Below are 17,041 nucleotides of genomic sequence, written 5' to 3' on the forward strand. Positions count from 1 at the left end.
ATTGAATGATTTGGGGCACTTTACTATATAGATTGAAGTTATATTGAGAGAAAATATAAATTCTTTTTATAGTTATTTTTTATTATTTTATTAATATTCAAAATGTGGATCTTAATTTTTTTCAATTTTTCTTTCATCCCATAAAAATAAAGATCTATAAATTTACATCTTTATGACCTCTTTCCCAATTCTTGTTTATTTGTTTTATCCAGCAACTCGAGCCCCAGTAGCCACCAGCTGAAGGTGGAGCCTCTTAGATCTTTGTCTCTCGGATTATGTGCATGCATAGAGGACCGTGTAACATTTAAGTGTGGGGGAGGATCCGCAATCTTGGGGAGTAAATTTCTCTTTCTAAACACTTTGCACTATTTTTTAGTTTTTAATAATTATATTTTTTGTGAATATTTGTTTAGTATTTTATTACATTGCACTTTGCTTAGTTTGCTTGTATATAGTTTAGTTGCTTATAGTTCTATAGTAGTAAATATTTGCATTGTAGTAAATATTTGCATTTGTATGTTGCCTAATATAGAAAATAAGTTTGGTGAAAACAACAAAGAATTTTCAAAAAATCTCTTTTAGGACGCTTTATTGATTTGATTTGAAAAATTGTTTTTCAACTTGTTTGAAGTATTTTTATGGAACATAGAAAAGAGGTAGAACAAAACACCAAGTGAGATTTGAGTTTTAACTGTGTGGTTGCACATTTTCAACCACAAATTTTGTTTTTGTGTGCTATACTCCTTTATGATTGTGATCTTAGATTTGTTTGAGTCTTTATGTCCTATATTTGGTATTTTGAATGCATTTAGTATGATTGTGGCCATTTTCGAAATTAAACTCACTAAACCATATGGCCAACCCTTACATCTATCTTTGTAACCCCGCTTTTGAGCCTTTTTATCCCCTTTTTGTTCTAATATTAAGCACATTATTTGTCCTAAGCGAAAAATCATTAATGTCCATGAATTGTATTTTTGATTAGCTTGGATTGAGTAGTATGTGTTATTCAAATGTGGGGGAAGATTTGTGGGAAAAACATTGGTAATAAGTATTTTGAGTATTCATTGAGAAAATTTGAAAAAAAAAATGGATAAACACTCATGCATTCAGTACTTAAAACATGTGCATTTCTTTTTAGTGATAAAAGAAAAGAAAAATTTTGGTGTATATATCTTTTGAAAAAAAAAAGAAAAAAAAAGAGAGAGAAAAGAAAAGAAAAGAAAAGAAAAGGAATGAATGATAATAATAATAATGTAAATAAAGAATGCATATGTGTGTGAATTAGAAAGAAGATGCATGAGTGAATGTGAGAAAAGAAATGAATGGGAAGTTAGGTTATTTTTCTTTGATATAAATAGGTTAATACAGGATTAGGAGGGATACTTGAGCTAATCAAAAATCTAATTTACTAAGTCCACTTAACCATATTAATCCTATCCTTACTCTAGCCCCATTACAATCCTCCAAAGACCTCATGATATTTGCATTTATGCATCAAATATTTGTTGATTGTTAGATGACTAGCAAATCTTAGAAAACATGATTAAAGGAGAATTGAGTGATTAAGCCCTAAATACTGAGCGATTAGAGTGTATACTCAACCAGTGAGGGGTTCAATTACTTAATTCTATGATTCCATCTATTGTCCTGTGTTTCCTTGCAAGTTATTGAAATTAATTTTTGAAAATTTCAAATCAAATCTTTGGACATCGATCATATTGCATTGATCCCTTGCCAAATTTTTCCTAATGATCTACTTTGGATTGATTGGAGTTCTATTGTTTGTTTTTGCCAAATTTCAATAGGGAACCATAGTATAGATATAAGTAGTTAACATTTAGCATAGTTGCATGCATGTAGGTAGTTGCATTGAATAAGTTGCTTGCCTTTTTAGCCTTTTCCTTTGATTGTGATTAGCATGAGGACATGCTATTGTTTAAGTGTGGGGGAATTGATGAATCCATATTTGATGATAAATTTTGGATTGAATTGAGTGGATTTCATCATATAAACCCACATTTATTCATATAAATAGCATGCTTTTGTGTTTTCTCTCTAAATTATGTCTAATTGTGAAAACATGCTATTTTGTGGTTAATTTGATCAATTTTATTCCACTTTCATTCTATACGATGCCTTGATGCTTTTGATGAGTGATTTCAGGTGTAATAGGTATGAATGACTTGATAAGGGTAGAAGAGAAGCATGCAATTGGGAGAAAACATGAAGAAAACAAAGGAGAAGCACACAGTCAAGTGTGCGTGCGCACAACCTTCTGTGCGTACGCACAAGAGGAAATCAGCATGTGTGTGTAACACCCTAATTAGCCTAAGCTTTACCTCGCGTCGTAAAGGAAAAGTTAATCAGAGATTACGACAATCCTAAGCTCACACGTATAATATATAGAAAGAATTATTATAATCTAGAAGCCCGATAAAGGATATAGCTCAAAAACAGGATTTTAAAAGCGCGAACGTACTAGCGAAGCTACTAACTTAAAGCACAAGATATGGACAAGATATAGCAATGATATTAGTATAATATCATAGGAATCTAGCCACGGCTCGCGGAGTTTAAGCTGGCTAGCCATATACAAACCATACATGAAACCAGACAGTAAAAATAGCTTATACAAGTTTTGTTCTCTCAATACAAGCCTCTAGGCAAAACAAAATACAAAAGTGAGAGATGTATAGTAAAATAAATCAAAAAGACTCAAAAGGTATCCGGATCCTCCGCTTCTGTCACCATCCAAGCAACTCATCGAGGTGGGTTGCGACCTGCATCTGAAAAACACAACAGAAATATGGTATGAGAACCAGAGGTTCTCAGTATGGTAACAGTGCCCAGTGATGTAGGAAATAAGACCCCGGGACACCAAAGACAATCCTAGACTTCATATCCATCACAAGATTCATCTTAGGCATACTAAAACAATGAAGCATAATTATATAAATCTTAACATAAATAAACAGGGTACTCTATCTTAGGGAATTTCTATTCTAACCAAACACTGCTGTCCCACAGCCTTCACCAACCTATCCTCCATGCAATCCCATTGCCATCCCCTTCCGAACCTCCTCAATCCCAGTAGAAAACACAATTAATTACAATGCAAGTAAAACACAAGTAGAAGCATATAAGGCAAGTAATTCAAGTAAGCAAATAGGCATGTTTTTCAATTAGGCATACAATTACAAGTCGGCAAAACAAACAAATAGATAGAAAATGCACATGATGAATGGCTGTTCTATTGGCTGTGATATCATATTGTCGGTTCAACTGCCAACCCGACACATCTCCATGGAGATGTCGCCATTTAGAATCATTATTGGGAACCCCAGAGATATAGCGCTCGGATCACTGTCATGGGTTTTGTGCCTGCACACTCTGATGATCCGAAGGGATGCGAGCGTGATACTCTTGCCTCAGACAACACATCTCAATGCAAGCGGGACGAACCACCGCCCTTACGCCGCTGCCGCTACCTCGACAGGCGAGATCCAAGCGCCGTCCCTGCCGGGTGCATAGTATCTCATAATCTCAGTACAAATCAGTACTTCAGTGGTTTCTTCAGAAAACATTTTCAGTATACATGGATCCATCATCTCATTTAGAGTAATCGACTCATCTCAACCACTGTAAATTAACATTTAAGTTCTGAACTCAATAGTTCCTCATTTCTCATCTCATATATCAATCATCATTCACATACCATCAAACCATCCTCAATACACCCGAGACCTAATCCTCTGTTTTCTAATTTTTCATAAAAATCATTGACTAAAACCCTTAGATTATTTCCCAGGTTCTCATACCCAAAATTAAGCCCAAAAGTCTTAAAATGGTGTTATAGAAGCTTACAATCTTGTTGGGAAGGTGAAATAGTTGAAAACAAAGTTAAATTGAAAAAACAGGGCGTGTGCGTCCGCACAGGGGTGTGCGTGCGCACGCCCAGGAAGATTTTTAAAAGTGTGCGTATGCACAGGGGTGTGTGTACACACAGGTACCAAAATTCATAAGTCTGTTCACTCGCACAAGCTGTGCTAGCACCCCCAACAAACAGACCTTCCCAACGTGTGCGGACGCACAGGCCTGTGCGTGCGCACAAGTTAAAATTTTCGCAGGGTTGTGCATGCGCACAAGGCTGTGTGTGCGCACATACCAGAAATCATAAAATTCTACAACTTTGCAGAACTTCAGATTTTTACACCAATCTTTGAATGATCATAACTCCCTCTACAAAAACCCAAATTTTACAAACTTTATATCGATTTGAAAGGTTTTTAAATAGCTTTAATTTCAAATAATTTTCAATCAATTTTGAAAACCGAGGCATAAGTTATGATCAGACAAAGTTCACCAAAAAATAACTTTTACCCAAACTCACAAAAATCTCAATTTACCAACCTTCATAACCCAAACCAACCAAAACTACATTAACTCTATCCCATATCAGATTTTACCATTTGCCATACTTCAACTTAACATTCCAACATATATAACCATCACTTCACAATATCAAGTACATAATAATACCCTTACTAACCATCATTTTCATCATTTATCAATATTAATCTCCAATATCATAGTATCAACATCAATATAGCCATTTATCAATCATTCCAAATATCAATTATCATGCATTATCATTGCAACACTTTCACCAACATAACCAAGACTCATCAATTCATCATAATTTATTATACCTCATCATTCAACAACCATTTTAATTCAAACCTATCCTATGGGCTACTAGTCTAAGTGTCCATGAATATTATATACTATATAGAGGAAACCAAAACCATACCTTGGCCGATTCCCAATATGTCTTTAACCCCAAATGAGCACAACAGTGACCACCAACAAGTTTTCTAACACAATCCAAGCCACCAACAAGTTCCAATAGCTCCCAAACTTACAATAATCAAACTATATATGCATAAACCATCACAAATCAACCTAGGGTTCCATTTAAACATAATCTCACAAGGGTTTAATGTCTCTTAACTTTTCCAACAGTTTTGGTAGCCAAAATCCAATGCTAAGCAATGATTAGAGTGAACCTAAACATCCAAAATCACAAAAACTCACTTAATCAAAAGCCCTAAAAACTCGAAATTTTGAAGAGAAGAACTGAGAAGGATTTGAGCTTTTCTTACCAGTTTCTAGGATGGGTTTTGTAGAGCTCTTCACAAGAAACGTGTAGCCGCAAACGGTGTGGCGATCGGAGCTCTATAGCTCAAGATATGAGTTTAGGAAGTTGAAGATGAATAGTACTTCTTCTTCATCTTCCTTCTTTTCTTTGTTGCTGAGTGTGTGTGTGTTTAATTTGTGTTGTTGTGCTGCATGGGTTCATTAAATAAACCTTTATATATGTTGGGCTTGGGCCTAACTTGGGCCCGGTCCAACTCGTTAGCGTTTTTAGTCCGTTTGGCCTAACTTCGGCCAAACCTTTAAAATTAACGCCTGATTTTCGACTTCTATTATTTTTCTAAGGTTTTTGACTGTTTTCACTTTTTCTCTCGCAGTACCAGGCAGACTTGAATCGGTTCAACCGGTTCAACTGCTGGTTTGCGGTTTTTCGCAGAAAGCACATTTTCTGACTCAGAAAGACCTACTGAGTCCAAAAATTACATTTAAATCCTCAAATTCTCACTCTAACTTTTTGGAACCTAATTTGGGTAATATTAATCACCTAATTAGGCAGTTAATTAGTCGCGGTTCTTATATTCTCCCCTCCTAATAAGATTTTTGCCCTCGAAAATTCGAATCACGCGACACATCCCCAACGAAGCGTTCTACCGTGTCGACATTCCCCTCACATTCTGCTGCGTCACTCTGATTATCGTCACCAAGGATTCCGAAATTTTTCCTTAAAACAAATATCGATTTTTGTAACATCTTTCCAAATCATTGAAAACAGTTTATTCCAAACCAGTTCACTGTTGAACTTTCTCAAAGGAGTCAAAATCATTTACCCGGAAGTTGATGACTTCAAATCATGATTTTCTTAAATAAAAACTTTTCAAATTAAACCCCTATTGATTATGATAAATTGGAAACCATTTTCACAATTGAACAAAATCAGAGAACTCACTTTTCTTTAAACCATATTTCTTAAATCAAGAGTTCCAACCAACTTTCAAAATCGAATTCACTGAAACAAAAGTTCCAAACCAGACTTGGAAATCATTTTAAACCTTAAAACCGCAAAATCACAGTTAAAACCGCAAAAGTGTCAGTTGGTACTTTCATTGCCGCTAATGCTGAATCACACCCTTCATCCCTACAGGGAGCCGATAAGATTTCTAGTGATGCCTGATACCCATTCCGGCACGTCCACTCGATTTATCGTCATTAAGAATCTGAGTTACTGATGAGCGGATAATTTATACGCTTTTTGGCATTGTTTTTAGTATGTTTTTAGTATGTTTTAGTTAGTTTTTATTATGTTTTTATTAGTTTTTATTTAAAAATCACTTTTCTGGACTTTACTATGAGTTTGTGTGTTTTTCTATGATTTCAGGTATTTTCCGGCTGAAATTGAGGGACCTGAGTGAAAATCTGATTCAGAGGCTGAAAAAGGACTGCAAATGCTGTTGGATTCTGACCTCCCTGCACTCGAAGTGGATTTTATGGAGCTACAGAAGCCTAATTGGCGTGCTCTCAATTGCGTTGAAATGTAGACATCCTGGGATTTCTAGAAATATATAATAGTCTATACTTTGCCCAAGATTTGATGGGCCAAACAGGCGTTCCAAGTCAGCTCAAGAATTCTAGCGTTTAACGCCAGAACTGGCACAAAAGCTAGAGTTAAACGCCCAAACTGGCACAAAAGCTGGCGTTTAACTCCAAGAAAGGTCTCTACATGTGAAAGCTTCAATGCTCAGTCCAAGCACACACCAAGTGGGCCCAAAAGAAGATTTCTGCATTAATTACCTATTTCTGTAACCCTAGGCTACTAGTTTTCTATAAATAGGACCTTTTGCTATTGTATTTTCATCTTTTGATCATCTTTTGAATCATGTTTTGATGATTGAACCCTCTTTGGGAGGCTAGCCATTCGGCCATGCCTAGACCTTTTGTTCTTATGTATTTTCAACGGTGGAGTTTCTACACACCATAGATTAAGGTGTGGAGCTCTGCTGTTCTTCATGAATTAATGCAAAGTACTATTGTTTTCCTATTCAACTCAAGTCTATTTCTTCTCCAAGATATTCATTCGCACCCAAGAACATGATGAATGCGATGATTATGTGACACTCATCACCATTCTCACCTATGAACGCGTGACTGACAACCACTTCCATTCTACATGCAAACAAGCTTGAATGTGTATCTCTTGGGTTTTTAATCTAAGATTAGAACCTTCGTGGTATAGGCTAGAATTATTGGCGGCCATTCCTGAGATCCGGAATGTCTAAACCTTGTCTGTGGTATTCTGAGTAGGATCTGGAAAGGGATGACTGTGACGAGCTTCAAACTCGCGAGTGTTGGGCGTGTGACAGACGCAAAAGGATCAATGGATCCTATTCCAACATGATCGAGAACCGACAGATGATTAGCCGTGCGGTGACAGCGTGCATAGCGGTGATGCCCAACATAAATCTTGCCATGGAAAGGAGTATGAATGATTGGAAGAAGGCAATAGGAAAGCAGAGGTTCAAGAGGAACAAAGCATCTTCATACGCTTATCTGAAATTCCTACCAATGAATTACATAAGTATCTCTATCTTTATCTTATTTTATGTTTTATTCATCTTTTAATTATCAATCCTCCATAACCATTTAAATCTGCCTGACTGAGATTTACAAGATGACCATAGCTTGCTTCAAGCCGACAATCTCCGTGGGATCGACCCTTACTCACGTAAGGTTTATTACTTGGACGACCCAGTGCACTTGCTGGTTAGTTGTGCGGAATTGTGACAAAGTGTGATTCACGTTTGAGAGCTCCAAGTCCTTTGGCACCATTGTTAATAATCACAATTTCGTGCACCAAGTTTTTGGTGCTGTTGCCGGGGATTGTTCGAGTTTGGACAACTAACGGTTCATCTTGTTGCTTAGATTAGGTAATTTTACTTTTTATTTTCGAAAAAAAATTTAAAAAAGTAATACAAAAAAAATTTCTATTTTGTTCTTCAGAGTTTTTAAGAATGAATTCTAGAGTTTCATGATGATCTGTTGAAGTCTGGCTGGCTGTGAAGCCATGTCTAATCTTATTGGACCGAGGTTTCAACTTATCATCACAAGAGCTTGTTGATTTCTATCAATCTTGCTGTTGAAAGCAATGATCTGCTAAAGCTTGGCTGGCCATTGGCCATGTCTAGTGTTTTGGACCGGAGCTTTCATTGAAAGCTTGGCTGGCTAGTAAGCCATGTCTAATTCCTGGACCGGAGTCTTAGACTAACATTGCAATGATTCCTGGAATTCTTACTAAAAATTTTGAATCCCTTTATTCTCTTTTCCACTCAATTTTCGAAAAATCACAAAAAAAAATTTATAAAACCATAAAAATAAAAAATATTTTATGTTTCTTGCTTGAGTCTAGTATCAATTTTTAAGTTTGGTGTCAATTGCATGTCTTTATTCTTCTTGCATTTTTCGAATACATGCATTATGTTCTTCATTAATCTTCAAGTTGTTCTTGATGATTTCAGTGCTCTGATCTTTAATTTCTCTTATTTTGTGTATTTTTTTGTTTCTTATATGAATTTTCAAATTGTTATAGTCCTTAGTACACAAACTTCTAAGTTTGGTGTCTTACATGCATTGTTTATTTGATCTTAGTTGCATTTTTATTGTTTCTCATCATTAAAAAAATTCAAAAAAATTTTAAAATTATGTCTTTTCAAGTCAATAATACAGACAATTGAAGACTCAGAATATTCAGTAGAGGAATCAAACAGAAAAAGCTGGGCGTTCAAAATGCCCAGTGAAGAAGGAAAACTGGCGTTTAAACGCCAGCCAGGGTACCTGGCTGGGCGTTAAACGCCCAAAAAGGTAGGATTTTGGGCGTTAAATGCCAGAATGGATGCCATTCTGGGTGTTTAACGCCAGGAGGACACTAGAGGGAAGATTTTGTTTTTAATTCAAATCTTTTTCAAGTTTTCATGATTTTTCAAAATCAAATCTTTTTCAAATCATATCTTTTCAATCATATCTTTTCAAAATCAATTTCTTTTCAATTTTTTTATTTATTACTATTTTCGAAAATCCTTGCTACAATTAGTGATTTAATTCAAAATTTTTAAGTTGTTACTTGCCTATTAAGAAAGGATCAAAAGTTTTAATTCTAGAATCATATCTTCTAATTTCTTGCTAGTCAAGTAATCAACTTTAAGTTTAAAACTTTCTCTTTTTAATTTGATCATATCTTCTCAATCATATCTTTTCAATCACATCTTTTTCAAAATTAATTTTCAAGCATATCTTTTTTATTTCTAATTTCAAAAATCTTTTTCAAAATCACTTAATTTCTTTCCCAATCTTAATTTTTGAAAATCTCAATCAAATTTTCAAATTTCTTTTTATTATTTTAAAAATCTTTTACTTTAATTTCGAAAACTCTTCCCCTCTTCTCACATCCTTCTATTTAAGGGTCTAACACTCCTCCTCAAGGTGCAATTCGAACTCTATCCCTCTTGACAAGTTCGAATTCTCTTCTATCTATCTCCTCCTTCTATTCTTATTTTTCTCTGACACCTCAAGGAATCTCTATACTGTGACATAGAGGATTCCATACTTTTTTGTTCTCTTCTCTTTCATATGAGCAGGAGCAAGGACAAAAGCATTATTGTTGAGGCTGATCTTGAACCTAAAAGGACCTTGAAGCGAAAGCTAAGAGAAGCTAAAACACAACTCTCTCTAGAGGGCCTAACAGAGCTCTTCAAGGAGGAAGAAGCCATGGCAGCCGAAAACAACAATGCCAACAATGCAAGGAAAGTGCTTTGTGACTTTACTGCACCTACTCCCGACTTCTTTGGGAGAAGCATCTCAATCCCTGCTATTGGAGCAAACAACTTTGAGCTTAAGCCTCAATTAGTTTCTCTAATGCAACAGAATTGCAAGTTTCATGGACTTCCATTGGAAGATCCTCATCAGTTCTTAGCTGAATTCTTACAAATCTGTGACACTGTCAAGACCAATGGGGTTGATCCTTAGGTCTACAGACTTATGCTTTTTCCCTTTGCTGTAAGAGATAGAGCTAGAACATGGTTGGATTCACAACCCAAAAAAAGCCTAAACTCTTGGGAAAAGCTAGTCAATGCCTTCTTGGCAAAGTTCTTTCCACCTCAAAAATTGAGTAAGCTTAGAGTGGAAGTCCAAACCTTCAGACAAAAGGAAGGTGAATCCCTCTATGAAGCTTGGGAAAGATACAAGCAATTGATCAGAAGGTGCCCTTCTGACATGCTTTCAAAATGGAGTATCATAGGTATATTCTATGATGGTCTGTCTGAACTATCCAAGATGTCATTGGATAGCTCTGTTGGAGGATCTCTTCATTTGAAGAAGACGCCTACAGAAGCTCAGGAACTCATTGAAATGGTTGCAAATAACCAATTCATGTACATTTCTGAAAGGAATCCTGTGAATAATGGGACAAATCAGAAGAAAGGAGTTCTTGAGATTGATACTCTGAATGCCATATTGGCTCAGAACAAAATATTGACTAAGCAAGTCAATATGATTTCTCAGAGTCTGTCTGGAATACAAGCTGCATCAGTTAGTTCTAAGGAAGCTTCCTCTGAAGAAGAAGCTTATGACCCTGAGAACCCTGCAATGGAAGAGGTGAATTACATGGGAAAATCCTATAGAAACACCTATAATCCTTCATGGAGAAATCATCCAAATATCTCATGGAAGGATCAACAGAGACCTCAACAAGGTTTCAACAACAGTAATGGTGGAAGAAACAGGTTTAGCAATAGCAAGCCTTTTTCATCATCTTTTCAGCAACAGACAGAGGATTCTAAGCAGAGCCACTCTGACTTAGCAACTGTAGTCTCTGATCTAATTAAAACCACTCAAAGTTTCATGGCTGAAACAAGGTCCTCCATTAGAAATTTGGAGGCACAAGTAGGTCAGCTGAGTAAGAAAGTTACTGAACTCCCTCCTAGTACTCTTCCAAGCAATACAGAAGAGAATCCAAAAGGAGAGTGAAAGGCCATCAACATGACCCACACGGCCGAACTTGGAGAGGAGGAAGAGGCAGTGATCTCCACTGAGGAAGACCTCACTGGACGTCCACTGGCCTCCAAGGAGTTCCCTCATGAGGAACCATGGGAATCTGAGGCTCACACTGAGACTATAGAGATTCTATTGAATTTACTTCTATCATTCATGAGCTCTGATGAGTATTCTTCCTCTGAAGAGGATGAAGATGTTACTAAAGAGCAAGTTACTAAGTATCTTGGAGCAATCATGAAGCTAAATGCCAAGTTATTTGGTAATGAGACTTGGGAGGATGAACCCCCCTTGCTCATCAAAGAACTGGATGACTTGACTAGGCAGAGATTACCTCTGAAGAGACAAGATCTTGGAAAGTTCTCAATACCTTGTTCCATAGGCACCATGACCTTTGAGAATGCTCTGTGTGACCTAGAGTCAAGCATAAACCTCATGCCTCTCTCTGTAATGGAGAAGCTAGGGATCATTAAGGTACAAGCTGCAAGAATCTCACTGGAGATGGCAGACAATTCAAAGAAATAGGCTTATGGACTTGTAGAGGATGTCTTGGTAAAGGTTGAAGACCATTACATCCCTGCTGATTTCATAATCCTAGAGACTGAGAAGTGTGTGGATGAATCCATCATCCTTGGCAGACCCTTCCTAGCCACAGCAAAAGCTGTGATTGATGTTGACAGAGGAGAATTGATCATTCAAGAGAATGAAGACTCCCTTGTGTTTAAAGCTCAAGGATATCCCTCTGAAGCCATGGAGAAGAAACATGAAAAGCTTCTCTCAATACAGAGTCAAACAGAGCCCCCACAGTCAAACTCTAAGTTTGGTGTTGGGAGGCCACAACCAAACTTTAAGTTTGGTGTTGAACTTCAAACTCTAAGTTTGGTGTTGGGAGGTTCCAACATTGCTCTGAACATCTGTGAGGTTCCATGAGAGCCCACTGTCAAGCTATTGACATTAAAGAAGCGCTTGTTGGGAGGCAACCCAATCTTTAATTATCTATGTTAAATTTCTATTTTCTTTTGTTAATTTATGTTTTTTGTAGGTTGATGATCATGTGAAGTCACAAAAACAATTGAAAAAGCAAAAATAGAATGAAAAACAGAATTAAAAACAGAACACCCTGGAGGAGAAACTTACTGGCGTTTAAACGCCAGTAAGGGTAGCAGAATGGGCGTTAAACGCCCAGTCTGGCACCATTCTGGGCGTTTAACGCCAGAAATAGGCACCAGACTGGCGTTTAATGCCAGGAATGGGCAAGAAGCTGGCGTTAAATGCCAGAAATGGGCAGCAGCCTGGCGTTTAATGCCAGAATTGGCAGAAAGGGACATTTTTGCACGCCACTTGGTGCAGGGATGAGATATCCTTGACACCTCAGGATCTGTGGATCCCACAGGATCCCCACCCACCCACCTCTCTCTCTCTCTCTTCTTCACCCATTCACCAATCACCTCAATATCTCTTCCCCAAAAACCCCTCACCTATCAAATCCCACCATTCTCTTCACCACTCACATCCATCCTTCATAAAACCCCACCTACCTCACCATTCAAATTCAAACCACTTTCCCTCCCAAACCCACCCATAATGGCCGAACCATACCCCCCCTCTCCACTCCTATATAAGCCCATCTTCACTCCTTCATTTTCATACAACATACACACTACTTCTCCCCCTTGGCCGAAATACTAAGCCCCCTCCATCTCCTCTATTTCTTCTTCTTCTACTCTCTTCTTTCTTCTTTTGCTCGAGGACGAGCAAACCTTCTAAGTTTAGTGTGGTAAAAGCTAAAGCTTTTTTGTTTTTCCATAACCATTAATGGCACCAAAGGCCAGAGAAACCTCTAGAAAGAGGAAAGGAAGAGATCCCACTCATGGACAAGAGCATGAGGAAATTCCTCATCATGAAATCCCTGAGATGCCTCAAGGGATGCATTTTCCTCCACAAAACTATTGGGAGCAAATCAACACCTCCCTAGGAGAATTAAGTTTCAATATGGGACAACTAAAGGTGGAGCACCAAGAGCATTCTATCCTCCTCCATGAAATTAGAGAAGACCAAAGAACCATGAGAGAGGAGCAACAAAGGCACCTTAAAGCTATGAAAATAAATCCATCACCTTTCTTAAATGGAAAATGTTTTTAATTGAAAAGGAAAAAGAAGTACATGAATTTCAAATTTTAAAACAGTTTAATTATTTTGATGTGGTGGCAATACTATTATTTTTCTGAATGAATGCTTGAACAGTGCATATTTTTGAATTTGTTGTTTATGAATGTTAAAATTGTTGGTTCTTGAAAGAATGATGGAAAAGGAGAAATGTTATTTGATAATCTGAAAAATCATAAAAATGATTCTTGAAGCAAGAAAAAGCAGTGAATAAAAAAGGCTTGCAAAAAAAAATAAATGCGAAAAAAAAAGAGAGAAAGAAAAAGCAAGCAGAAAAAAGCCAATAGCCCTTTAAACCAAAAGGCAAGGGTAAAATAAAAAGGATCCAAGGCTTTGAGCATCAGTGGATAGGAGGGCCCACAGGAATAAAATCCTGGCCTAAGCGGCTAAACCAAGCTGTCCCTAACCATGTGCTTGTGGTGTGAAGGTGTCAAGTGAAAACTTGAGACTGAGCGGTTAAAATCGTGGTCCAAAAGCAAAAAGAGTGTGCTTAAGAGCTCTGGACACCTCTCACTGGGGACTTTAGCAAAGTTGAGTCACAATCTGAAAAGGTTCACCAGTCATGTGTCTGTGGCATTTATGTATCCGGTGGTAATACTAGAAAACAAAATGCTTAGGGTCACGGCCAAGACTCATAAAGTAGATGTGTTCAAGAATCAACATACTTAACTAGGAGAATCAATAACATTATCTGAATTCTGAGTTCCTATAGATGCCAATCATTCTGAACTTCAAAGGATAAAGTGAGATGCCAAAACTGTTCAGAAGCAAAAAGCTAAAAGCCCCGCTCATCTAATTAATACTGATCTTCATATATGTTTTTGGAATTCATTGTATATTCTATTCTTTTTATCCTATATGATTTTCAGTTGCTTGGGGACAAGCAACAATTTAAGTTTGGTGTTGTGATGAGCGGATAATTTATACGCTTTTTGGCATTGTTTTTAGTATGTTTTTAGTATGTTTTAGTTAGTTTTTATTATGTTTTTCTTAGTTTTTATTTAAAAATCACTTTTCTGGACTTTACCATGAGTTTGTGTATTTTTCTGTGATTTCAGGTATTTTCTGGCTGAAATTGAGGGACCTGAGCGAAAATATGATTCAGAGGCTGAAAAAGGACTGCAGAAGTTGTTGGATTCTGACCTCCTTGCACTCGAAGTGGATTTTTTGGAGCTACAGAAGCCCAATTGGCGCGCTCTCAATTGCGTTGGAAAGTAGACATCCTGGGTTTTCCAGAAATATAATAGTTCATACTTTTCCCAAGATTTGATGGCCCAAACAGGCGTTCCAAGTCAGCTCAAGAATTCTGGCGTTTAACGCTAGAACTGGCACAAAAGCTGGAGTTAAACGCCCAAACTGGCACAAAAGCTGGCGTTTAACTCCAAGAAAAGTCTCTACATGTGAAAGCTTCAATGCTCAGCCCAAGCACACACCAAGTGGGCCCGGAAGAAGATTTCTGCATTAATTACCTATTTCTGTAATCCTAGGCTACTATTTTTCTATAAATAGGACCTTTTGCCATTGTATTTTCATCTTTTGATAATCTTTTGAATCATGTTTTGATGATTGAACCCTCTTTGGGAGGCTGGCCATTCGGCCATGCCTAGACCTTTTGTTCTTATGTATTTTCAACGGTGGAGTTTCTACACACCATAGATTAAGGTGTGGAGCTCTGCTGTTCTTCATGAATTAATGCAAAGTACTATTATTTTTCTATTCAACTCAAGTCTATTTCTTCTCCAAAATATTCATTCGCACCCAAGAACATGATGAATGCGATGATTATGTGACACTCATCACCATTCTCACCTATGAACGCGTGACTGACAACCACTTCCGTTCTACATGTAAACAAGCTTGAATGTGTATCTCTTGGGTTTCTAATCTAAGATTAGAACCTTCGTGGCATAGGCTAGAATTATTGGCGGCCATTCCTGAGATCCGAAACATCTAAACCTTGTCTGTGGTATTCTGAGTAGGATCTGGAAAGGGATGACTGTGACGAGCTTCAAACTCGCGAGTGTTGGGCGTGTGACAGACGCAAAAGGATCAATGGATCCTATTCCAATATGATCGAGAATCGACAGATGATTAGCCGTGCGGTGACAGCGTGCGTAGAACATTTTCACTGAGAGGACGGGAAGTAGCCATTGACAACGGTGATGCCCAACATAAAGCATGCCATGGAAGTGCACCAGTTACTCAGCTACATGCATCTAAGCCTCCTTCTCCATCGGTCCCTCTAACAAAAAATCTAAGCTCTTACAATCCTAACGATGATTTTTCTAAAGGATTAAACTAAGCAACCCCAGATCCAGACAATACAGAATACTTCAAAGCATACGCTTACCTCTCGTCAGAGAATCTGACCCTGTCGTACTACGTGCACACAAGGTAAATACACGGCCTGACTGTTGATTCTGACCCTCATCTCGATTCCTTCCGTGGTGACAATACTTGGATATATGTCCAGGCTTCCCACAAGTATAGCATCGAACATCTCCTTTTTCCAGGTGAAGCTGGGCCTTGTTGTTTCTTCTGAAGTTTCGTTGACCTTGACGATGCTGAGTGGCACGTCCATCCCTTTTTAGGATCCGGCCTCTTGGTGGAAAATGCTTTCCACGACCTCTGCTACTGGTAACCCTGTGATTATCTCTCGTCAAAGTCATCTTCTTAATGTAGTCCTCCACGAATCTTACCTCGTTCACCAATTCTGAGAATCTTTTAATCTCAATTGGAGCCACAACGCGCATGATATCTTCCCTCAGCCCTACTTGGTAATTTTCACACTTCCAACCCTCATAGGACTCAGGGGCTCCTTGACATATCCTTGAGAACCTACAAAGCTCTTCAAACTTACTCGTATACTCGGCCACAGGCATTGAACCTTGTTTCAGCTGCATAAACTCTAACTCTCTGGCCTCCCTTACCGACTCAGGAAAATACTTCTTGTAGAAAGCAGTCCAAAACAGCTCCCATGGAATATCCATATTCTGTAGTTATAGGAATCGACACTCCTCTTGCCACCAATGCCGAGCTTCTCTCGCTAATTGATAAGCCGCATATTTCACGAACTGATTATTTGGGACATGTTGAGTCTGTACTCCACAGCTTTGACCCAGTCGTCTGCTTCAATAGGGTTTGTTGATCCATTGAAACTTGGTGGGTCAACTCTCAGAAAAGTAGCTAGAGTCCTCGGAACACCATCTAAGTCGTCCTCCACACCTTCTCCATTTTCGCTTTCAGCTGATTGCCTTGTTCGCCGCAAGGCATGAGTAGCCATTGCAATGCCCGCTTGAATCGTGTTAGCTAAGTTAATCATCGCCGTCATTAATTCAGTGTGATTATCTATCGACGGGTTACTTTCATTCTCTCTTCGAGTACGAGTACGACCTCGTCTGCGAGTAGCCATTCAGGGTCCTGTCTACACCAAACAATCGATATCAAGGTGATTAGTCTCAATATCAAAAGCCTAGCGCTTCAATTATCCCAAACAGGTACTCACAAACAAGTATGCTATGCAATATCAAGTAGATAACCTAATAGCATCAAAGAAAAAGACACACAGAGTATGCAATGAAGCACAATCGGTCCATCCCTCAGGCTCACGAGGACAAACCACTCTGATACCACTAAAAGTAACACCCAAATTAGCCTAAGCTTTACCTCGCGTCGTAAAGGA

The 17,041-nt window shown here is 37.9% G+C and overlaps 1 protein-coding gene across 1 annotated transcript in view; it reads right to left on the reverse strand.

Moving 5' to 3' along the window:
* The window catches only part of LOC110271994, a 17,713-nt gene extending 1,364 nt beyond the window's left edge, over positions 1-16,349 (reverse strand). The window contains exon 1 of the mRNA XM_021123737.1: positions 15,710-16,349. Within this exon, the coding sequence (XP_020979396.1) occupies positions 15,710-16,349 (640 nt within the window). The remainder of the gene's footprint in view (positions 1-15,709) is intronic.

The sequence above is a fragment of the Arachis ipaensis genome, chromosome B05 (assembly GCF_000816755.2).
Source record: "Arachis ipaensis cultivar K30076 chromosome B05, Araip1.1, whole genome shotgun sequence".
Classification (NCBI taxonomy): domain Eukaryota; kingdom Viridiplantae; phylum Streptophyta; class Magnoliopsida; order Fabales; family Fabaceae; genus Arachis; species Arachis ipaensis.